The sequence below is a fragment of the Colletotrichum destructivum genome, chromosome 5 (assembly GCF_034447905.1).
Source record: "Colletotrichum destructivum chromosome 5, complete sequence".
NCBI classification, from domain to species: domain Eukaryota; kingdom Fungi; phylum Ascomycota; class Sordariomycetes; order Glomerellales; family Glomerellaceae; genus Colletotrichum; species Colletotrichum destructivum.
Window position 1 is genome coordinate 2,741,131 of NC_085900.1, and position 22,044 is coordinate 2,763,174.

At 53.0% G+C, this 22,044-nt stretch overlaps 9 protein-coding genes across 9 annotated transcripts; 5 read left to right on the forward strand and 4 right to left on the reverse strand.

Annotated features, from left to right (window-relative positions):
- Nucleotides 1-1,419: 1,419 nt before the first annotated feature.
- CDEST_08380 (uncharacterized protein) lies at nt 1,420-2,288 on the reverse strand (the record flags this gene model as incomplete). The annotated part of the gene is made up of 2 exons (XM_062924539.1): nt 1,420-1,752; nt 1,800-2,288. The coding sequence occupies 2 exons, from the start codon at nt 2,286-2,288 to the stop codon at nt 1,420-1,422; spliced, it is 822 nt and encodes a 273-aa protein (XP_062780590.1).
- A 926-nt stretch (nt 2,289-3,214) lies between these two features.
- On the reverse strand, nt 3,215-4,865 carry CDEST_08381 (Putative J-protein Zuotin/DnaJC2). The gene is made up of 2 exons (XM_062924540.1): nt 4,471-4,865; nt 3,215-4,399 (listed from the first exon to the last, which is right to left on the reverse strand). The coding sequence occupies exons 1-2, from the start codon at nt 4,762-4,764 to the stop codon at nt 3,356-3,358; spliced, it is 1,338 nt and encodes a 445-aa protein (XP_062780591.1). The 5' UTR covers nt 4,765-4,865; the 3' UTR covers nt 3,215-3,355.
- A 133-nt stretch (nt 4,866-4,998) lies between these two features.
- On the forward strand, nt 4,999-5,735 carry CDEST_08382 (Putative LYRM7, LYR domain-containing protein). The gene is made up of 3 exons (XM_062924541.1): nt 4,999-5,204; nt 5,266-5,442; nt 5,505-5,735. The coding sequence occupies exons 1-3, from the start codon at nt 5,150-5,152 to the stop codon at nt 5,600-5,602; spliced, it is 330 nt and encodes a 109-aa protein (XP_062780592.1). The 5' UTR covers nt 4,999-5,149; the 3' UTR covers nt 5,603-5,735.
- A 59-nt stretch (nt 5,736-5,794) lies between these two features.
- On the reverse strand, nt 5,795-7,119 carry CDEST_08383 (Putative RNA recognition motif domain, nucleotide-binding alpha-beta plait domain superfamily). Its single transcript, XM_062924542.1, has 2 exons — nt 6,885-7,119; nt 5,795-6,818 (listed from the first exon to the last, which is right to left on the reverse strand). The coding sequence occupies exons 1-2, from the start codon at nt 7,020-7,022 to the stop codon at nt 5,799-5,801; spliced, it is 1,158 nt and encodes a 385-aa protein (XP_062780593.1). The 5' UTR covers nt 7,023-7,119; the 3' UTR covers nt 5,795-5,798.
- A 91-nt stretch (nt 7,120-7,210) lies between these two features.
- Nucleotides 7,211-10,615, forward strand: CDEST_08384 (Putative methyltransferase type 11, sterol methyltransferase). Its single transcript, XM_062924543.1, has 5 exons — nt 7,211-7,440; nt 7,526-8,641; nt 8,713-8,747; nt 8,809-9,130; nt 9,189-10,615. The coding sequence occupies exons 2-5, from the start codon at nt 8,429-8,431 to the stop codon at nt 9,762-9,764; spliced, it is 1,146 nt and encodes a 381-aa protein (XP_062780594.1). The 5' UTR covers nt 7,211-7,440; nt 7,526-8,428; the 3' UTR covers nt 9,765-10,615.
- A 258-nt stretch (nt 10,616-10,873) lies between these two features.
- CDEST_08385 (Putative transketolase-like, pyrimidine-binding domain, thiamine diphosphate-binding protein) lies at nt 10,874-12,515 on the forward strand. Its single transcript, XM_062924544.1, has 2 exons — nt 10,874-11,422; nt 11,569-12,515. The coding sequence occupies exons 1-2, from the start codon at nt 11,048-11,050 to the stop codon at nt 12,325-12,327; spliced, it is 1,134 nt and encodes a 377-aa protein (XP_062780595.1). The 5' UTR covers nt 10,874-11,047; the 3' UTR covers nt 12,328-12,515.
- Nucleotides 12,516-13,025: 510 nt separating this feature from the next.
- CDEST_08386 (Putative helicase, rRNA-processing arch domain, P-loop containing nucleoside triphosphate hydrolase) lies at nt 13,026-17,295 on the forward strand. Its single transcript, XM_062924545.1, has 3 exons — nt 13,026-13,391; nt 13,467-16,434; nt 16,496-17,295. The coding sequence occupies exons 1-3, from the start codon at nt 13,192-13,194 to the stop codon at nt 17,174-17,176; spliced, it is 3,849 nt and encodes a 1,282-aa protein (XP_062780596.1). The 5' UTR covers nt 13,026-13,191; the 3' UTR covers nt 17,177-17,295.
- Nucleotides 17,296-17,324: 29 nt separating this feature from the next.
- On the reverse strand, nt 17,325-18,523 carry CDEST_08387 (Putative Snf7 family protein). The gene is made up of 4 exons (XM_062924546.1): nt 18,285-18,523; nt 18,089-18,166; nt 17,798-18,013; nt 17,325-17,712 (listed from the first exon to the last, which is right to left on the reverse strand). The coding sequence occupies exons 1-4, from the start codon at nt 18,333-18,335 to the stop codon at nt 17,440-17,442; spliced, it is 618 nt and encodes a 205-aa protein (XP_062780597.1). The 5' UTR covers nt 18,336-18,523; the 3' UTR covers nt 17,325-17,439.
- Nucleotides 18,524-18,718: 195 nt separating this feature from the next.
- Nucleotides 18,719-19,724, forward strand: CDEST_08388 (uncharacterized protein). The gene is made up of 2 exons (XM_062924547.1): nt 18,719-19,048; nt 19,122-19,724. The coding sequence occupies exons 1-2, from the start codon at nt 18,898-18,900 to the stop codon at nt 19,466-19,468; spliced, it is 498 nt and encodes a 165-aa protein (XP_062780598.1). The 5' UTR covers nt 18,719-18,897; the 3' UTR covers nt 19,469-19,724.
- The last annotated feature ends 2,320 nt before the right edge of the window (nt 19,725-22,044 follow it).

The window sequence follows — 22,044 nt, forward strand, 5'->3', positions numbered from 1 at the left end:
GTCGATATCTCCTACCGGCAGTGCACGCCCTCTACTCATTACATTATCATCGCCGCTGTATGACAGGTGCGCTCCTGGCGGCCCGTTTACCGGTGGTTTAAAAGCCGTCGATGCCATGAGCTTTGATTTGCATCCCAGTGACGTTTCATTCGGAATCTCGAACACCGCACGGCAAGCTTTTTACAGCTTCGGGGCCAAGGCATCGTCTCGAATGAGCTGAACTGTGTGATTCAGAGGCTTGGGGGCAGTCCTTCAAAATTTCTATCCCAAGATCTCATGTTCGCCAACTTCCTTGCCCTTCAAGTTTGCCGGCATGAACAAGATCATGTCGTGGGCACAGTAGGTTAATCTCATCTTGGTGTTTCAGTAAGTACAGATAATGTTGGCGGAAACATGCCCAGGTCATCGATTCGCTATCTATGGGGCAAAAGCGGCAGTAACCTCATGTGTCATGCAGACCGCGACTACAAGTAAGCCAGCGATATTATGATGATCTGTTCATTCGGAACGGGGTGGCAAGCTCCTTCCATACCATGTGGTTTCCATGACCCGTCCCAGGAGCTGGGACAACCAAGTAGCAAATGGTTAACACGTTTCTATTATGGTATGTCTAGCTAGCCAAAGACACGGCTGAGCTATGTGGCCTGATATTTATGACCTATTAGCTTTAACTCCCACCTGGCCGCTACTGTCTCGTGAGGGACGTCGCTGCTTAGAAATGATACATATATCTTGTGTCGTCTGTTCTCTGAACACTGGAACCTCGCCTCCAGTTCTTTTTGGTATACATCTGAAAGTAACAAACATACTGGAAGATCCCAATCTACCCGCCCCCAGCCATCAATGACAACAACGACTGTGAGATATCACCGGGAGTTAGGTAATAGTTAGGTAATATCGTCTGTTTCGCATTGCCGATTTTCTTCTCTCACGGCGCCACGCGATTTAAGAATGACAAAGTGTAACTCACGTTATAGACCGAAGACCGCCGAGCGGAGAGCTTTGGTCCTGGTCCCAAGAACAAGTCTCACTCAAGGCCATCTTTGAGAGCCACCAAACATGTTTCGTCATTTTCCATCGTGGGGCTGGCTCACTTGTTTGTGTCACGTTCTTCGAGCTGATCAAATGATAAGAGGGGGGTGTCTCACATCATACACGCCCAATCAATCATAAACGGGTCTTAATGGTGTGGAACCGCTACCTGAATCACCATCAAGCCGCCGGGGAGGAGATCATATGGTGCCTTCTCTATGGGTATCCTGCAAATATAGCAAACAAGCTCGCCCGTCCCCCCTGCCCCGTAATTTCGAGAGCGTTCAACTTCCCGTGCCGATAGTTTGCCGTAACTGCTCCATTGTCGACAAGTATTCAGTATCTCAAATGCCTTGCGTGCCGTCTGTCCCGGCTTCTTTTACAACTTCATCCCCGCACTAAGCCCGCACAAGGGCCTGGTCCTCCATAGCTGTCTTTGTCGGCTGTCTTTGCAAAAACAATACCGGGACGGCCATTTGGGCAGGAGTCACTCTTCGTCGGACCGCTGAATCCATGTATAATGGAACACTCGGGGGTGAAGGATTTCTCGGGCATGTACAGCCATCCGTTGCATCCGTCGTGGGTTGACTGGTGACATATGGTGCAGCATTCCTCGGCAGTTCTAGCCGGGTGTAGATTGAAGTCCCAGCCGCCCATACTCTGGTCGATGCCGATCCAAGTGATGGACTTGATAAAATTTGTTCGGACGCATTCAGGAGCCTGTATCCTCAGGTGATTAGCAATTTGGTACTGAGATCGACACGGACTAGCAAATATTCGATGGCCAGTTGACAACGGTAAAGTAAATTGCTTACATGATTCGGTGTCGAGGAAGGAGATGGGACCGTTGTATAGGACGAGGATGTGATAGAAGATCCAGGAAATGACGTGGCTGACAGAGCGGCAGTGGTCTCGGCGTTGTCACCGTTACGGCCTCGATTGGTCGCAGTGACCGTGACGGCAACTGGGATCACGATGACGAGGATAATCAGTCCGATGCAAGTGCCGGTGATTATTTTCCAGTTCCATAAGCGCAAGCGTCGCTCAGGGTCGAGCCGGACTGCCCGTTCAGCATCGTTCGGCACGGCAATATCTCCATCTGGCTCAACCGGGATGCCATTATTGCTGCCATTGTCTCCAACGTTCATTGGGATATGAACGGGCTCAGGGGCTGAGTGAACCATAACCTCAGGTGCCGGGTTGTTTTCATGCTCCGTCCAGCGAGGTCCGCTACAGCTTCCTTCCATGCTTGACATGGCAGTAATAAACAGCGGAGACTGTCGCGGCGACCATGCGGGAGGGACTGCTTTGTGCAGGTCGGAAGACTAACAAAATAATGATGATGACGATGACGATGATGTTGTCGTTGTTGTTGGCGATGATGTCGACAATGCTGGTTGTCGCAGGACGAGATGTGGGTTGCCAGTGTCGAACTCAAGCAACATTGATGTAAGAAGAGGAATTGACGGAACGTCCACCTCAAAGAAGTCGTGATGATGTTGAGGTGAAGGCGTGTCGGAATCCAACGTGTTTGTTTGCTAGGCAAGAACGCAACAGGCCGACAGTGACTAGACTTTCCGAGATTGATTGCTCACCATCAGAAATACCCTCCCTCCCTAGCTGGCAGTTGCAATACTGAGATATGAGTGACTCTACAGTCAGAGGAAGGAGCGATGGAGTGAACATGATCGCCCCTTCCTGGATTCTAGGTATTCATGCATCTTTGCGTCAGAATCCCATCTTTGCCTACGTACCTACCTTACCTACCTAGGTAGGCGGGTACCCGGTAGGTTGAAAGGACATAAAGTCACTGCGGCCAGGTCCCGCTCCAAGGAGAATGCTGCCGCATACCTACATCCATACATCTGCCTTTGGCCATACATCATCCGGAAGTACGCCATAGGCACGACGCAGTTATTGAAACGCAGTGGTATACTCATGTTAAGAACACCAAGCCAAGAGCACGGAATACATTGTTTCTGATATCTTTGTATGAACGGAGAATTGCCTTGTGGTCTTTTGGCCCTGTTGTTGTATGACGGACTTACTTTGCCTTTTAACTACCACATGACGAGCTTCTTCGCATCTTTCGGCTGAAGTAAGATATCGTGCTCGACAGCATGGTATCAGGCTCCTCCCCATGAACAGCATATGTAAGGTGAGGAAGACTCTAAAAAATGGTTCAGCATTGAAAGCTGTATTCCGCTCATGTATTCTATTGTCTACGGACGTGTCGTACGCTTGTGTTCCCTCTACTTATAGCATAGCCATGTGATATTCCGATGGACATTTTCTGTCAGTACGGCCCAAAATGCTAGCCACTTTACTGCACCAAGGACTTCGCGTCTCCCTCGTTGAGCTTGCCCGCACCGACAAGCCTCTTGACTTCCTCGCTCCAGACACCCTTGATCTCATCAGCCACCTTCAGGCCATTCAGCTTGCCTGCCAGCGCCGCAATCTCATCAGGGTCAATCTTGCTCTGAATGAGCTCGACGTCGCCGAGAACTGCGTCGATCGTGGCGGCCGAAGGCTCGCCAGAAGCAAAGTAATTGGCGTCCTTTACCGAGCCCTTGAGCACACGCTTGTTCTTCTTGACAGCGTTCTTAGCCGCCTCCTTGGCCTTTTTGGAGGTCTCTCTGTCAGCCTTGGCCTTCTCCTCTGCCTCCTTGGCAGCCTTCTCATCAGCCTCTTTCTTGGCCTGAGCCTCCTCGAGGGCCTTCTTCTCGGCAGCCTCCTTTTCCAATCTCTTCTTGTTCTTGGCCGCGTTGGCTTCTTGTCTGAAACGCTTGATGCGCTCGTCACCGGCAGAGCAGTCGTCGAGCAGCTTGCGGAGACGGGCGTTGTCCTCAGCCTTCTTCTTCTTACGCGCGTTAGCGTTCTTGCGCTCCGTGTGGCGCTTCTGGTCACGGTTCTCGTTGTCGTCAGGGACATCCTCGTCCAGGTATTCGAACGTCCGCCAGCTGTCAAAGTTGTACCAGAAGTTGTAGAACTCCTCAACTTCCTCCTTGGTAGACTTGTCATCACCAAACGGCGGAACAGGCTGAGTCTTGGAGAAGCGGCCTTCAGCCTTGAAGACACTGCCCCACAGCTTGTAGAAGTTGCCCTTGGCGAGCTGCTTCTTGGTGGGAGGGTCAACGTCGGCCTTCTCATCGACCGAATCGTACTGTTGGCGCTTGGTGGGGTCCAGCAGAACCTCGGTGGCCTTCTGAATGCACTTGAAGAAATTGTCGTCGTCGACAATACCAGCGGCAGCCTTCTTATCGGGGTGGTGCTTGAGGACCTTCTTGCGGTGGGCACGTTTGATCTGGTCCTCCGTAGCCTTCCAGCGGTACTTGGTGAGTCCAAGGACCTGGTAGTGGTCTTGGTTCTATATACACAAAAAAACAATCAGTCAGTGATCCGTGTGCGCAACGTACGCATTTAGGGCCGACCACCTACCTTCCAATCCTTGGCATCGCGCTGGAGCATCATGGCGTCCTCAGGCTCGCTGATTTCGCCATCATCCTCGTTCTCGACCTTCTTGGCAGCCTCTTGAGCCTGGATGCGGTCATCCTCGGAGAAGGTGCGCTTGTGACGGGCCCGACGGGCGTGGGCCAGGAAGTGAGGGCCAACGGGCTCCAAACTGCGCTGGGTTGCAGCAGCAACCTGGCCGATGGCTTTGAAGTCCTTCTCAGCGGACCACCCCTCAGGGAGGAGGGGAAGGGCGTGTGCGACGATAGTTGCAGAAGCCATATCGAAGATTGTTCGAATTAGTTGGCAAGATAGGGACCGCAGCTTTCGTGGATTGACAATGGAGGGATGTCGTCCAGGCACAGTACTTAGAGAAGAAAAAAATCCGTTAACGTGGGGCACAATTGTTTTGCGGACGGGCGTGGAAAATGCCACGATTGGTGGGGGAGGGTGTGTGTTTAGAACATACCAGTGACAGGAACTTTTTTTCCCTTAGCTGCAGCTACGCAACGAACGGACTACTAGTAATCCCGTCAAGTCGAGCCCTCTCAATCGCTTCTAACCACTGAACCATTTTCCATACCGCCATATCATATCTGAATCTCCTGGCAAACTATTCTTGTTGCGAAAACGACGTATGCCCTCGTAAACCTTCCGTCTGCACACCATGTCTTTGTCTGCGTATCGACACCTTTGGCGCGCCGCAAGAATCGCCTTCCAAGGTTTGGGACATGCCCCTGTGGCACGACGGAAACTTCATACTGACGATAGCATCATTTCCAGGCGACGATCGAGTTCTTGCAGCTGCACAACATCAGATTCGCCAAGGCTTCAGAGACCAAGCCACCCTCGCACCGACAGATTCCGCCTACAGTCAAGCTATCCAAAAAGCCGAAGACATTGCTAAGATCCTCAGAGAAAACGTCGTCCAGGGCAAACAGGACGAGTCTCGTGTCTACAGTGGGTCACGCCAAGATGAAGAACATTTTTCCAATTGTCATGCTAACGAATAAACCTCGAAGAGTTGCGCATTCATGAGGACACCGAGCGGGGCGACAACGATTCTATCAAGATAGCCGGCAGCGGCAAGGCGACTATGGGCGGATGTGGTTGCAATTGACGGGCGAAAAGAGTTGGAAGGTTGGAGGCCGTATAGCATGGCGGAGATGCTTGTGACCGTGTATAACAAATCGAGTGATACCCTTACAGTTGATCTGGCCTTAATCCTATCCCAGTTTCTGGGCCCCTTTCCCAGGCCGTATAGCAGACACCTCAACTCCGTATGAAATGCAGTTCGCTTCCCTTATCCGTCACGATTAATCACCTTGAAGACTTGCGTACTTGAAACCATCGTCTGCGCCCGGAGGGAGCGCAACCGCCGGTGCAGCTGACGGTTGAGCAGCATCTCCGATGCCGGAATCACCACTGACCTGCTTACGTCCACCCCTTCCATCTCCGCCTCGCGCGCCTCCCTGCCCTCTCCGAGCATCCGTAAGCATTTGAGACCGCTGCTCCTTGTCCATAGTACCGATCGCCTTAGGAACACCCCAGCGAACACGCAAAGGGCATCCTGCGATCACGGCTCGACCCTGGCACGCCGCGGCGGCCTTCTCAGCCGCCTCCCTAGTGTCGTAGTTGACGAATGCGCAGTGGGACATATGCGAACAAACCAAACTCTTGATTTTGCCATGCGCTTTGAAGAACTCGCGGATTTTGTGCTCAGGCAAATCGTCTTCGACGCCGGTGACAAAGAGGGACATGATGTGTTTATCGGCGGGTGGCATCCAGTCCTGCGGCCCAGGGGGCAATTGGGCAGCGCTGGGAAATGCCTGCTTCGATCTGCCTGACCTGGCACCAACAGCGGCTGCTGCCCTGGAATCTCTCGTCCGTATCGGACCTGGTCCACCAACACCGGCACCCACAACGGGGTTACCGCCGACCCCGCCTCTTGAGCTTGAGCCTGTTTGAGCATCACCGTTCAGGGCATCAACGGGTCGACCCTTTCGAAAATAAGGCTTGCTAGCCGCTAGCCTTCGGAGCAGCTCTCTGGCTTTCTCGTCCGTCTTCTCGTACTCTTCGACTCCTGCACGACCTTCCTCAATGGCGCGCTCGTTGTTTTGCGCAAAGTATTCACGATTGATGTCGGACGATGGCCCGGGAGCTACCATCTTGAGGGCGGCATCGCGAACGACAATGGGCAGACCAAATGAAAGATCCAACATACAGGCCTGACAGCAGTTTTTGAGTCGTGCGCATGTCAGGCAGATGTTCGTTCGTTTCTTTCGACCGTGGGCTCGATCAGCGCTCCAGCTGAAGACGGTGAACGGTCTGGTACACTGCGTCGCAAGGTGTCAGCAGGCAGTCTCCAAGATAACGACGATTAAAGGCAGGGAAATGGTTACCAATTTGCACTCGGCGCCATAATCCTCCTTAAGCATCTTGACGTAAGGATTCTCGGGCAAGCAGTTTTCGCAAACGGACGGGAAATCGGTTGATTCCCAACCTGAGCGGTTCAGGTCCTGTTTGATTTGGGGTGGCATGACGCCTCAAGGCCGCGAAGCTTGGAGAGATTCAAAGTCGGAAAAGGTCGCAAAGAGGGCGGTGGCTGGGGAGTTGACGATGGAAGTTGTCGTGAGATTCTTTGGTGTGGCAAGCAGAGATTCGGGATGCGGCTAATCAGACCAGGTGGAGTAGGTGGCGCAAATGGCTGCTTATCTTCACGTGACCATGCGCCACTAGTAGACAATCTCCTAATCAAATGCTTATGGTGTTGGTCTGATATCCCACTCGGAAGCGAGTTTTCAGATGACTGGGCGGGGCGAAATGACAGTTTTTGCTTGGCTTGTAGTTCGATAGTAGCCTCTTTTCTATTTTGGCGACATCACTCACAGCATCTCCCATCACGATGATCCCAAGTATCAAAGCTCGTGATGTTTTAGACATAAGTTTTAGGTGCCGGTATGGGACTGTTGCTGAGCCTCTTCAATTTATTCGTGGTAGGGGTCTTTTATGAGGGTTGGAAGCTAAGCGTAACTCCTCGCAGGTCAAAACGAGCGAGGCTCATAGCCGCAAGTGCAACTCTGCCATCACCTCTTCAGAACACAGAGCACGGTTCAGTAAAGTGAGCAGAATCAGCTCAAGTGCTTGGGCGAGTTGGGAATGTTCCTGCCTTGGTGACAATTGGAAAGCAACTACGGATGCGTGTTCGCTGCCTGGTCGAATCAACACAGCAAGGATGCCTACGGATGGATCTTGTACTAACATAGGCTCCTGCGTGACTGGCTGAGGCTGTCTCGAATTCGTATTCGGATTGGATTACCCCCTGTCAGCGTTCACACGTTTCGGTAACTGACATCTTGCTCACCGCCTGCTCAACCAAGGCATGCCTCCTTCCATCGATTCCGACGATTGGCCAATTGCTGCGGGACCATCGCCCGTTCCCAGGTCGATTTCAGGATCCTTGCATCAAGTGCTGGACAGCTTTTGGCATCCGCATTTTCCTTCGTTTCCATTTTTTTTATTAGGTATTAGTGTTTGGTCTAACGTGGAGTGTACGACGCACGAGTAGGATTGTTGTGGCTCTGATGGTAGCTGTTCTAGTGGACCTTTCCCCGACCTGACCATCCAGGGACTGGGACTTAGTGTTGAAAGAGAGGGAGATAGCGCTACATTGGAAATTTGAAATGGCCAAACCGAGACACTCTCGCCATCCCCCTTTTCCCGCCCAATACATTTTTGGCTGCAATTAAAAGGCTCTCAAAATCCCCGCTCTCTTGCGACTCTTGCAAAGAGTTTCGATTGCCTACTTGATTATCTGGCTGCCCCCACACCCTTCCCTTCCGCGCTTTCCTCTTTCTCCTTCCCTTAACTTTACATTCTCTCAGGCTGCTCTTCGGTTCTCTTCTGCCACTCCTCTTCTCGCCGCTCCCGCAATCTCAACGTAACAATGGTTTCCTCAACGGCTTCCAACCTCGAGCGCGAGGACCACACTCGCGATGCACAGTTCAACAAGGCCCTGCACGGCAACAGTGCCAAGGCCACTGGTGGTCTCTCCGCCATGTTCAGCAAGGGCCACGATGCGAAGCAGGCCGCCGTCGACGAGTACTTCAAGCACTGGGACAACAAGGCCGCTAAGGACGAGACTGCTGAGGAGCGCGCAGTGAGTTGCTCTGCCCGGCTCTGTTCTCAGTTTCTACTTGTGCGCCAGAAGCTTACTTGAACTTGACCTAGGCCCGAACTGCCGAATACGCGACCTTGACCAGACAGTACGCGCGGCCTATCCATTCCTGTTATGCTGGCGGCATTCGGCTAACATTTGCCTCGTAGCTACTACAACCTCGCCACCGACTTGTACGAGTATGGCTGGGGCCAGTCCTTCCACTTCTGCCGCTTTTCCCACGGCGAGCCATTCTATCAGGCTATTGCCCGGCATGAGCACTACCTCGCCCATCAGATCGGTATTACGGAGGGCATGAAGGTTCTTGACGTCGGATGTGGTGTCGGTGGTCCTGCGCGCGAAATCGCGAAGTTCACTGGCTGCCACGTTACCGGTCTGAACAACAACGACTACCAGATCGACCGAGCCACCCACTACGCCGCGAAGGAGGGTTTGTCGAAGCAGCTCGAGTTTGTGAAGGGCGACTTCATGGTATGGAAAGGTTGGGACCGCCTGGGCAGTGTTCACATCACTAACGTGCACCTCGTAGCAAATGTCTTTTCCCGACAACTCTTTCGACGCTGTCTACGCCATCGAGGCCACTGTGCACGCGCCCAACTTGGAGGGTATCTACAGTGAGATCTTCCGCGTTCTGAAACCTGGCGGTGTCTTTGGTGTCTACGAGTGGTTGATGACGGACAAGTACGACAACGACAACCTGGCCCACCGCGAGATTCGCCTGGGTATCGAGCAGGGTGACGGTATTTCCAACATGTGCAAGGTCTCGGAGGGTCTTGCTGCCATGAAGGCTGCTGGCTTTGAGATGCTGCACCACGAGGATCTTGCCGACAGGCCCGATCCCATGCCGTGGTACTGGCCCTTGTCAGGCGACCTCAAGTACATCCAGTCCGTCTTCGATATTTTTACTATTGTGCGCATGACCAAGGTGGGCCGCTACATCATGCACAACATGATCGGCGCTCTTGAGGCCATTAAGCTCGCCCCTGCTGGTACTAAGAAGACGGCCAACAGCTTGGCATGGGCTGGTGATTGCCTTGTTGCTGGTGGCAAGGAGCACCTATTCACTCCTATGTACTTGATGGTTGGAAAGAAGCCCGCCAACTAGTTGGCATGGTCCTAGCTGTGCGTATGAAGTGCTCGAGGAACCAGAGACAATGGCCAAGGCACCAAGTATGAGAAGATGCCACGACTTTATTACTTGTTGTATGAGTATCATATCAGTACCATAATTGTAATTAGGCGACAATTGCCATAGACGGCTTGGACGAGCGGTTATGGTAAACTATGATTCAAGAGTTAGACGTAAACATTGGAAGAAAAAAAGACACTGAGAGATGCTTCGCTTCGAAGCTTGACCGCCAAGGGTGTTGCTTTCCACAGTTATGTATATACGAAGCCTTGTGTCCATGAGGGGGGTTATAGAAAACCCCGTTCCGCTCCGTTGACTACATCGACTGGGTGCTATGCTTATTCTTTGTTTTGCTAACTTATCAGCTGAACTGGAATCAGCAGCGTAAATCTTTGCTTGCTTGCTGTCATCGAATCCTGATATGATCTGGGTCTTGACAGTTTGCTTACCAGGCTCGGTCTACGCTCTGAAATGTCAAGCATGACAGACCTCTACCTCAAGTGGTTGAACCCAGATGGTCGAAACGAGCCCAGCCACACATTCAGCATCTTAGATAAGAGCCACGAAAAGAAACATTGAGGATGGCGGGCAAGCCTAGGCCACCCTTGCGGAGAGTGGGCTCCCTGCTCGGATGGAAACGGGTGGCGGTGGGTGCCAACCCCCAAAAGGAATACAAGTTGTTTGCTGCCTCTGGGCGGGCATTGTCACCTCAAAGGTAGGGAGGGAGCTTAAGCCCGACGCTGATACTGCGACATTGGTGAAGGCCGATAAGGACAGACTAAGGGCAGTAACGGGGCCCGACGGAGCTTGTCGGGATTAGATCGGACCTGGAATTGGCGCATCTTTGGGCGGTATGCTCCCCAAAATGCAGCGTGATTGGGTTGAAAAGAGCGCGATCGATTATCTAATATTCAAAAACTCCACTAGTCCACAACAAGACTAGTTCTTGTCCCAGGGCCTCCCCAACGCTGTTGTTTGGCAGCTCGCCGCAATTCAACGGACTCAACGCCCATAGAGCTAAGCAAAAAAAAAGCTGCGAAATCCCTCGACAGCTCCCGGTCGACTTTCTTATCCCTCTCCCTCCGACGCTCAATTTTCGTCGTTGGCCATCGTCAACCCCACCCCGAGGTCGCCAATTGTCCGTCTGCCTCCATCTTCTTCTTCACTTCCCTTTAACCCCCCGTGGGATCATCACGCTTCTCTCGCGTTGCGACCTCAGCGACTTTGTTCCATAACCAACCCCGAAAACTCAATTCGCGATGTCCCGATTCCTCCGTCCCGCAGCTCGCCTGGCGGCGTCCTCCAGAGCTACCGCACTCCGCTCCTCCCCCATTTCTCAGTTCATTACCCGACCCGCTGCCTTTTCCATTCAGTCAAGGACGTACGCCGACGCCAAGGGCACCAAGGACTACACTGTCCGCGAGGCTCTTAACGAGGCCCTTGCCGAGGAGCTCGAGGCCAACGACAAGGTCTTTGTTCTGGGCGAGGAGGTCGCTCAGTACAATGGCGCGTACAAGGTCACAAAGGGTCTGCTGGACCGCTTCGGCGACAAGCGTGTCATTGACACACCCATCACTGAGAGTGGCTTCTGCGGTCTCGCCGTCGGCGCCGCCCTGAGCGGACTGCACCCTGTGGTAAGTCACAATGCCTCCAGTGCGCTGGTAAAACTCCGGACTGGCCTACAGCCTCCTGAATCATCATGCTTCAATTACCCTGTCGCCGCCTTGGTTGTAGCAAGACTTGTTCGAGAGCCACCACTCTAACCTGCGTCTCTCCGTAGTGCGAGTTCATGACCTTCAACTTCGCGATGCAAGCCATCGACCAGATTGTCAACTCGGCTGCCAAGACGCTCTACATGTCCGGCGGTATCCAGCCTTGCAACATCACCTTCCGCGGCCCCAACGGTTTCGCCGCTGGTGTTGGTGCTCAGCACTCCCAGGACTACTCAGCGTGGTACGGCAGCATCCCTGGTCTCAAGGTCGTTGCTCCCTGGAGCGCTGAGGATGCCAAGGGTCTCCTGAAGGCTGCCATCCGCGATCCCAACCCCGTCGTCGTGCTCGAGAACGAGCTCATGTACGGCCAGTCCTTCGCCATGTCGGAGGCTGCCCAAAAGGATGACTTCGTCCTGCCTTTCGGCAAGGCCAAGGTTGAACGCACCGGCAAGGACTTGACCATTGTCACCCTGTCCCGTTGCGTCGGCCAGGCCTTGATTGCTGCGGAGAACCTGAAGAAGAATTACGGCGTTGACGTCGAGGTTATCAACCTGCGCTCCGTGAAGCCTTTGGATGTGGAAGCGATTGTCAAGTCTGTTAAGAAGACCCACCGCCTCCTGTCCGTTGAATCTGGCTTCCCCGCCTACGGTGTCGGCTCCGAGATTCTGGCCCTGACGATGGAATACGCCTTCGACTACCTTGACGCACCTGCGCAGAGAGTTACAGGCGCCGACGTTCCTACCCCGTACGCCCAGGGACTTGAGGAAATGAGCTTCCCCACCGAGCAGATCATTGAGAACTACGTTGCCAAGATGCTGCGCCTGTAAGGAAGTTGGTTTTGCGTGATGGAAGAGAGAAGAAGAGGCGTGGGCAGGCTCATCCTTGTGAAGCTCCCCGATAAAGCCGATTCATAATGGGCTATTGGGCTCGATAGACTTAGGGAGAAGCTTGTACTTGTATGTTGCTCAGTTGTCATATACACATCTCATACCATGGGGATACGACTAGACGTGAAGATTTATGACCAAGATCAGAGTCATTTTTTCAAGTGATTTCTGCTGCGTAGGTACGAGCTGAGCTCACTTGGCGACTCATTGATCAATGTGTTTTCGGAGTTACCAAGGGCAGGACGCCGATTGAGTTCTCTCTTGAGACAGCTTTGACTGCAGGACCGACACACTGTTGTCAATTAGGAAGGCAGGTAGCACAAGCGCATTCGGTGGCCTTAGCAGAGACGTGCCGGAGACCTTCAGGCAGTCTTGCATCAAATTTACTCCTGTACTGATACTCAAACTATGTCAAGCTTCGTTACTGTTGATTTCCAGACCCGCGACTGCTAGCCATACAAATACGGCTTGAGCTATAGAGTCTTTATTGTGACAGTGATGACAAGGCCCTTCAGATACGCATTGTTCACACAATCAGGTCGAGCCGCTCGCAACAATGTCTTACCTAAGCCAGACGCCCCGCATACCGTCATCAGTCCCGCCTTACCGTACCTTCCCTACCTACCTACCTTAGTTACCTTTGCGTGCCTCTCACTAAGTGGACTTCCCTTGAGTCGCACCCTCCCGATTTTATTCCACTTGAGTTGTCGTTGATCTCATCTCACCTTGTCTCGAACCGACGCCTGCCTTTCAACACCCACAACTCGTTCACAGAGCGAACTTCTACAACCCGCCATCGTCAAGATGGCGTCCGACTTGGCTGCTGCCATTCGAGGTCTTCATCTGGATAATCGTCTCAGCCCTGATATCGATGATATCTTATTCCAGCAACGACCTCGCAAACGCGTTAAGCAGGATGCATCCTATGTCAAGGCTCATTTGGAGGCTGATTTTCTGACGCCCTCTACTCAATTCTCGTCCGAGTGGCTCAGTCGACTGCAACAGTAAGCTATCTCTCCTGCCCAATCAAACTCTGTTCATATGATCATGAGTATGGTAATAACCTTCTCCATCCTCAGGCGCTGGGACTGCCCCGTAGATTACACGGAGCTTTTCAGGATTTCTGCTCCTCAAACTCGAACTGTGACACGGTTTGAACGACATGGCCTTGAAGGCAGAGTGACCGGCTACAAGAACGTCACCGTGCCGGCCAACAGTGCTACCGCCAAGAACTCCACCTCCTTTCTGCGCAAGCCTGCTAGTAGAGCTGACTTCGTCCGTGGAGCTGCCGGGTTCTTCCCTTTCGCACCTGGCGGCCTTGATGGCATCGAAGCGACAGCGGCACTCGAGGACCAAGTCCACCGGGCTGGCGGCGGAGAGTCTGCAACTGCCTCGTCCAGCAAGCTTGAACGAGTCATCAAGCTCGGTGACGAGGGCGGCCTTCTCGAGGTTGCACCTGGTCTCAGCCGCGGCATAGATGTGAACAAAAGGAAGACAGACGACGATGAGGCTAGAGCCGTCGAGCAGGAGCTGGACCGGGAACCCGAGCAAGCGCCCGGTGCTGAAGAAGCAGAGGCGGAGGCGCAGACCAACGGAGAGAAGGAGACCGGGGCCGAAGCCGGTTCTGAAGACGAAGAGGACGGCGAGGACATTGATGCTATCTTGCCGGTCGAGTTTCCGGCTCTCGAGCCACACGGAGCTTTGGCGGCATCCAGTGCCAGGAAGGCTGGCCGGGAATGGGCTCACATGGTGGATATCAACCGAGACATCACAAACTTCAGAGAGTTGGTACCCGACATGGCAAGAGATTGGCCCTTCGAACTCGACACGTTCCAAAAGGAGGCCATTTACCATCTCGAAAGTGGCGATTCTGTCTTCGTTGCTGCGCATACATCAGCCGGCAAAACTGTCGTCGCCGAGTATGCCATTGCCCTTGCCTCCAAGCACATGACCAAGGCAATCTACACGTCACCCATCAAGGCCTTGAGCAACCAGAAGTTCCGAGACTTCCGCCAAACATTCGACGAAGTTGGTATTCTGACGGGCGACGTTCAAATCAACCCGGAGGCTAGTTGCCTGATCATGACAACAGAAATTCTGCGAAGCATGCTGTATCGAGGAGCCGACCTGATCCGAGACGTAGAGTTTGTCATCTTCGACGAGGTACACTACGTCAATGATTTTGAGCGCGGTGTCGTCTGGGAAGAGGTCATCATCATGCTTCCAGAACATGTTACCCTTATTCTGTTGTCTGCGACTGTCCCCAACACTTATGAGTTTGCCTCATGGGTCGGGCGGACCAAACAGAAAGACATTTATGTCATCTCTACACCCAAGCGGCCTATTCCTCTGGAGCATTACTTATGGGCTGGGAAGAACATTCACAAGATTGTTGACTCGGACAAGAAATTCATTGAGAAGGGCTGGAAGGAGGCCAACCAAGCTATCCAGGGTAAAGACAAAATGAAGGTTCCGGAGGCGAACAATGCGCCTCGTGGTGGAGGTGGCCAAAGAGGGGCACCGAGGGGAGGGATACAGCGTGGCGGACAGCGCGGAGGCCAACGTGGCGGTGGTTCCCAACAGAGAGGCCGCGGCGGAGCGCCTCGTGCCAGTCATAACCCCGGACACATGGGTAGGATTGGTCGGCAGGGCGGGTTTACCTCCGCTGCTCAAGACAAGAATCTCTGGGTTCACCTTGTCCAGTTTCTCAAGAAGGACAATCTGCTTCCCTCATGCATCTTCGTCTTCTCCAAGAAGCGATGCGAGGAGAATGCTGATGCGCTCAGCAACCAAGACTTCTGCACAGCCAACGAGAAGAGCGCCATTCACATGACGATCGAGAAATCTATCGCCAGACTCAAGCCAGAGGACCGGACCCTGCCTCAGATTATCAGATTGAGGGAGCTCTTGTCCAGAGGCATCGCGGTCCACCACGGAGGTCTGCTGCCCATCGTCAAGGAAATTGTCGAGATTCTGTTCGCCCAGACTCTTGTAAAGGTGCTCTTCGCTACAGAGACATTTGCCATGGGTCTTAACCTGCCGACTCGAACAGTCGTTTTCTCCGGATACCGCAAGCATGACGGGCACTCTTTTAGGAACCTGCTCCCAGGCGAGTATACACAGATGGCCGGCCGAGCCGGTCGTCGTGGCCTGGATACCGTGGGCTCGGTTATCATAGTGCCGCCCGGTGGAGACGAGGCTCCTCCTGTTGCCGACCTTCAAAAAATGATCTTGGGAGAGCCGTCGAAGCTGAGGTCTCAGTTCCGACTCACCTACAACATGATTCTCAACCTGCTTCGGGTGGAAGCCCTCAAGATTGAAGAGATGATTAAGCGCAGCTTTTCAGAACACGCCACGCAGCAGCTGCTCCCTGAGCATGAAAAGGCAGTCAAAATTTCGGAGGCCGATTTAGCCAAGATCAAACGAGACTCTTGTGGCATATGCGATGTCTCCATGGATGAATGCCACCAAGCGTCAGAGGACTATAAACAACTCACAGGCGACGTCTACAAGTCTCTCATCGGCATTCCGATCGGCCGCAAAATGTTCAGCCAGGCGCGCTTGATCGTGTACAGCAGAGACGGCATCCGTACGCCTGGTATTTTGCTGTCTGACGGCGCGAGCAACAAGGGTCCCCAGGGCAGTCCAACACTGCATGTCTGCGAAATCAGACTGATGAGAGAGACTCGCGACTCAACGGACCTGTTGCCGTTCATTCCAACCTTCCGCAAGTATCTTACGCCACTGCCGCAGGCAAAGAAGCATCTGCGTATCAAGACTCTGCATGTTCCTCTGAGTGACGTTGAATGTCTTACAAGGTACGTTACCAAGGGTATCGTGCCAGAGATCTTTCAGAGCGGCGAAAAATATATCAAGGCAAAGGACAGGCTCCACTCGATCTGCCGGTCTTGGGATGACCTCTGGGACGAAATGGATCTGTCCAAGATCAAGAATCTTCAATTCCAGGAGATGATGAGGAAGCGAAAAGAGGCAGAGGTCACCGCATCGTCTTCGCCAGCTCTCTCATGCCCTCAGTTCTTGAAGCATGTAAGTGGATACTCGTTTGCTCTTGGGTGGCGGGGGATCGTTGCTGACTGACCGGCTATAGTTTGCCATGTGCCACGACCAGTGGCTCATCAAGGAACACATCTCTCAACTGCGACACTCTCTTTCGGACCAGAATCTCCAACTCTTACCAGACTATGAGCAACGGATCCAGGTGCTCAAGCAGCTGCAATTTATTGATGAGAGTGCAAGAATTCAACTCAAGGGCAAGGTGGCCTGTGAGATTCATTCGGGCGACGAGCTCGTATTGACGGAACTCATCCTGGACAATGTGCTCGCAGACTATGAGCCGGCCGAAATTGCGGCCCTTCTATCGGCCTTTGTGTTCCAGGAAAAGACAGATACTCAGCCGAACTTGACGGGCAACCTTGAGCGAGGCAAGGACACTATTATTGCCATCAGCGAGAAGGTTAACGAAGTCCAGACGCTCCACCAGGTCATTCAGTCTGCCGACGACTCCAACGATTTCATCTCCCGACCCCGATTTGGCTTGATGGAAGTTGTATATGAGTGGGCAAGAGGCATGAGCTTCAAGAACATCACCGATCTGACCGATGTCTTGGAGGGCACCATTGTACGAACTATAACGCGTCTTGATGAGACGTGCCGCGAAGTGAAGAATGCTGCCCGCATCATCGGAGATCCGGAGCTATACCAGAAGATGCAAACGGCACAGGAGATGATCAAACGGGACATCACGGCAGTTGCCAGTCTGTACATGTAGACAATCGGTCAGAACGTTGAACATAAGCGAAATTAATGATGAGTGGTAGTCGTTGATTAGACGCAGCAGTGACGCTCCCTTAGAAACGCCTAAAAATTCATACTGTCGTCAAATTGAATGCCATTAGTTCTCGTTCATAACCTCGTCTGCCAAAAGAAATGCATATCGTTGATATGCCTACGACCAGAAAACGCCTGATCCCCAACGTCAAAATGAGTGATGTCCTTCCAGCTTCCTCAAACCCGACATTGCCTCTCCCTGTTTTACGCCCTCAAAGCACGTAGTCTCTGCTGCAAGGCGTCTTCCTCCTCGGCGGTGGGTTCGTTGGAGACGAGCTCCTCCTTGGCTGGCGTCGCACTGTTGAGCTCCGCATTGAGCTGCACACCAGCATCGTCGGCCAACTTGCCCAGGAGCTCGTGGACGGCGTCCTCAGAGACTTGCGCACTTGTAGATTGCGAAATGGCGTCTTGGTAAATTCCGTTGGACACGGCGTACTCTTCGTTCTGTTGCTTGAATTGCTCAAGGGTGACGAGGGTCTGTGGGGGGTAGGGGAATGAAAGGTTAGCAAGACGAGCAGAGACAGAAAGAAATAACTCCATCGACTGAAGCCGCACGACATACCTTTTCGGGGTTCATATTCTTCTGCGCCATAGACATGGTACGTGATGACTGGCCCATCATGTGCGTCATGCGATTCATTGAGTTATTGGCTTGGATCTGGGCGGCAGAGAGCTCGGCCATATCCGCCATCTGGTCCATCTGCTGAGCCAAAGCCTGCTTAGATAGGAGCATCTTGGCCTTCTGGTATGCCTTTGCTGTTTCACCCTTTTTGAGCAGCTGAATGAATCCACCATCAGTGTCCGACTAGGCTACACGCCGACCGTGCTGTTGATCCAATGATTGATTACTCACATCCTGAATCTGCTTCTTCAGTATTGGGTCCTGTTTGGCAGCCTTTTGTGCTTCGCGTCGGGCCTGCTTGGCTTGGAACTTGATGCGTATCAGCGTCTAATCATTGACGACGAGCCGGCCGGAGTCGGGTTGGGGGCAGGCGCGCGCGCCCGCGCAAATGACTCCCACATGACAGTGACGAACTCGTTCGACATACCCTAGCCTGAAACTCAACTTGCATGTCTCGGGCAAGGGCTCGATTAGACATGTTGGGTGAATGAATGAATGCTTCTTGGGACTTGATTTCTGGGTGGGCGGAGTATTCGGCAATATGTATTACGAGACGATGGATGCGTATCGGGTGTTGGTGAGTAGTATTAGTTTATCGAGATGATCGCAGCGGTTAGGAAGGTGCGTCTGTTAAGGCAGTATGGCGATGTCTGGAGGAGACAGTCACTAGGCTTTCAGGTGACGGTTCAGTAGTCAGAAGGGGACCACCCATATGCTGTGGAGCCAAACTGGAGCACCGCCACAAGATGATGTAACTGAGTGCCACAGTCTGTGTAAATGTTATTCCAGCCACATGGCTGTTGCTCAGAAAGCTGCCGAGCCAATAGATCTCCGCTTGGGCCTTTCATGTGCCGAAGTCAATGATGCGTTCAGGCAACTCGCTCATGACGGTAAACACTGCAGCCAACCAACTACTGTTGGTAAACGAGACTCCTATATGACAGACCGATATTGTGTTGTTGGATTTCCCGACATTCTAACTTTCAACACACAATTTTCGACTGAACCTGGTGAAGAACAAAAGGCTACAAATCTCGGCAATGTCACCGCGAGCTAAGATGAATGTGCAAACCTTCCCCCGGCCGCCCTTGTTGGAGAAAATCTCGCGCCATTTGCAAATTGTATGGAACGACCAAGTGATTGCAGATACTCGAAATGCCTATAGGGTACTGGAAACGCATCATCCGCCTAGTTCGTCATCCCAACCATGTTGTGGACAGGTATGAAGGGTCGCGAGGTGCTTTTTGTCTAACACCATCAACAGCATATTACCTACCACCGGATTCAATCAAAATCCCGCTGACCCCGACGCGTCGGAGCACGTATTGCGAGTGGAAAGGTGTCGCAACATACTACTCCATTACGGCCCCAGGGTCGTCATCTACCGGGAGGTCAGCTGATGTGTCAAACCGCATCTGGTCCTACGAGTCTCCCACGTCGGGCTTTGAAGCGATCGCGGGTTATTTTTCCTTCTATGCTGGTCCGTGGAACTGCTTTGTTGATGGCGAGGCCGTCCAGCCGCAGCCCGGCGATTTTTATGGCGGCTGGGTGACGTCGGAGGTCGAAGGCATTGTCAAAGGGGCTCATGGTAACTGGGATCCTGTTGTGTGAAGGATATTTGGTCTCGGGGTCAGACAAGACAAGACTTTGAGCAGCTGCCGAGGTGCGGCGGGTGCAAGAACTGGCGTTGATAGGCGTTGTTTGAAACAACTGACAGAAGTCAACGTGTACTGTACTATAGGGACGCAAGTCCAAGTCGCCCTCATCGCCATACTATGTGCAGGACAGGCTCCGTTCTTGTCCAGAAACCTCCGAGGTAGATGGCTTGGCAATGCACATTATCCAGTGGCTGGTTCCTTGGTCGAGTGAGGTTTTTATTACAGGTGTAATCACTGTTGGGTCCATGATGGGCAGCGCAGAGCGGCGCATTGTTGACATTGTCCGTTGCATGATGCAAGCTGCGGATGCAACTTTACGGTTAGGGGCAACTGTTCGCGGCAGGCTCGATTTGGCCAGGCATCGGAAAATAAGCGAGTCGGCAATCGTCGCGACGTCTTTGGGGGAACATAGCCGGCAGCCTCCGCCCGCCCATTATCGCAGCGCCACGCCGGGAATCATATCGTTTCGCCGTTGTCTGAATGTGGTCGGAACGGGGCACACCCTCCGTGTTGCGCGGTCGCCTTTCTCCCGCGTCCCCGTCACGGACCGGCCGAGATGCCAGGGATTGACAGCAGTGGTGGTGTGTTGATTGTCACGAAACAAACACATCTCCACAATGTGTGGCAGCAATGTATCAACAAAATCAAACCGCGTAATGGGAGAGGGGGGATCGCTGGCTGGATTAGATGCGTTGCTGTTGCCACTGACGGAGTACAAATACTGCCTCAGTTGGCGACACTTTACAGTTCCGGGTTCTGTGTTAAAAAGGATCAACGGGCACTTGCGCGAGAAATGATCCGTGACGGTGGAGAAATGGTTCAATGGTGTGAATGGCCGACGCCTGTGACTCTGATTCAACTCAAACCGGGTAATGACCCCGGCCAGTCCCTCGAGTGCCTCTTTGCGAGTTCTAGCAGCACGCAACGTCTGTAATTCAACGGGATGATGTGATGAGCCGACGAGGCCGAGCCACAATTTTAGTGTGGTGTGGAAAATAGGGGGCGGCGGCGGATATGGATGCTCCGCTCTCTGCGATGTAGGTACCGACCATACCTACCTAGGTAGGTAGCTTAGGTAGGTAGTTGACGAATCCTACACTAAATATGGCAGGCCCACCCGCAGGCCCCCTTTCCTCGTCCGTTATCGCTAACGCTGACATAACCTGCCCTGAGCGCCCGCCGTGGTTCTCCCTATCCTGTCTGCCTGCCTACAGTCGCGGAACCACCACTAATCGGGGTGTTCTGGACGGCGCACCAGTCTCTTTCTAGCAACTATGCATCTAGGGGTATGGAGACGGCGACTTATGCGATCAAAGTTTGCCCGGCCGCCGCACCATATTTGGGTGAAGCTCGTGTACATCGTAGATCGCTCCAGAGGGTCTCAAAAAGGCACGCAAGGGGGGGCTCATGCCACAAAGACAGGCAGTCGACGAGGTCATCTTAACATTCGACGAGACGTACCGGAGGCTAATCAGCTGTCACCTTTCGACGCCTCGGAGTCTATCTCAAGTATAATGATCGCCATCGTTGGTTCCCCCTTCTTGTAAGATATCTATCGATCGGACAAGCCGGCCAAACTCGAGGTCGTTTACACTTTTGGGGTCCCATACGTGCCACAGTACGAGTCGTGTTCTGGGACCCTCTGCTGGCTAGTGCTACGGATCTGCGTAATCCAACAGCAATGCCACTTGGACCCTCTCGGGAAGTTTATGGATTATGATTGTCAACGGTGTCACGGTTCATGCTCATTGACAATGGCTGCGACCTACGAGGAGGTTGGCGTGCCTGGGGTGTGAGATTCACTGAACAAACAAGACATGAGGCACGATGCGATGCACAACTCTACAGTCCCTTGCCGGGCAAGAAGCTGCCGGTGAGATTGTTCGCGATCAGTGATGACAGTGCCGGGCCCAAATATTTGGAACGATGGACGACGTCAGGATGACTCGCCATATTCCGCGTCGGACTCGAATATACGGTGAGGTTTCTTTCAACAATCCCATCAATGCTGATTCGTGGTCGTGCAGTATTTCAGACACACGGCGAGTAGTGAACGCGCATGAATGCTATACGTCGCCCCCTTGATTCCTTCACGCGTTGCTGACAGACGAGACCGAAAGGTGGCTGCGATACCTAGCGTGATACGCGATTCGCCGAAATAAGGTTTGCGTGTTCCTCGTTGTCCACAACTATGATACATACTAAGGCCCCGAGAAGCGTCGATATGAGTGTCAGACAGTTGCCATGTGTGGCACCGGCTCCCTTCCCACCAGAACAAGAGGCTCCGAATGGACCGCCACTACATGGTGCCGGTGGCAACCTCAAGCCCATGCACCCGTCGACTTTCTTTCAAGACCATGATAACCGGAGAGCCGGGGCATGTTTTGTTAACGTCGGAGTTCAACTTGCGAAGAGATGCGCAATAAGCTCCTGTTAGGTTGTTTCCTTTATTGATTGCGTACTTGTGTTAGGTAAGAAGAGATTGCTGCGCCAAATACTGAGGAGTACCCTGATTCCTCTGCCCCATAC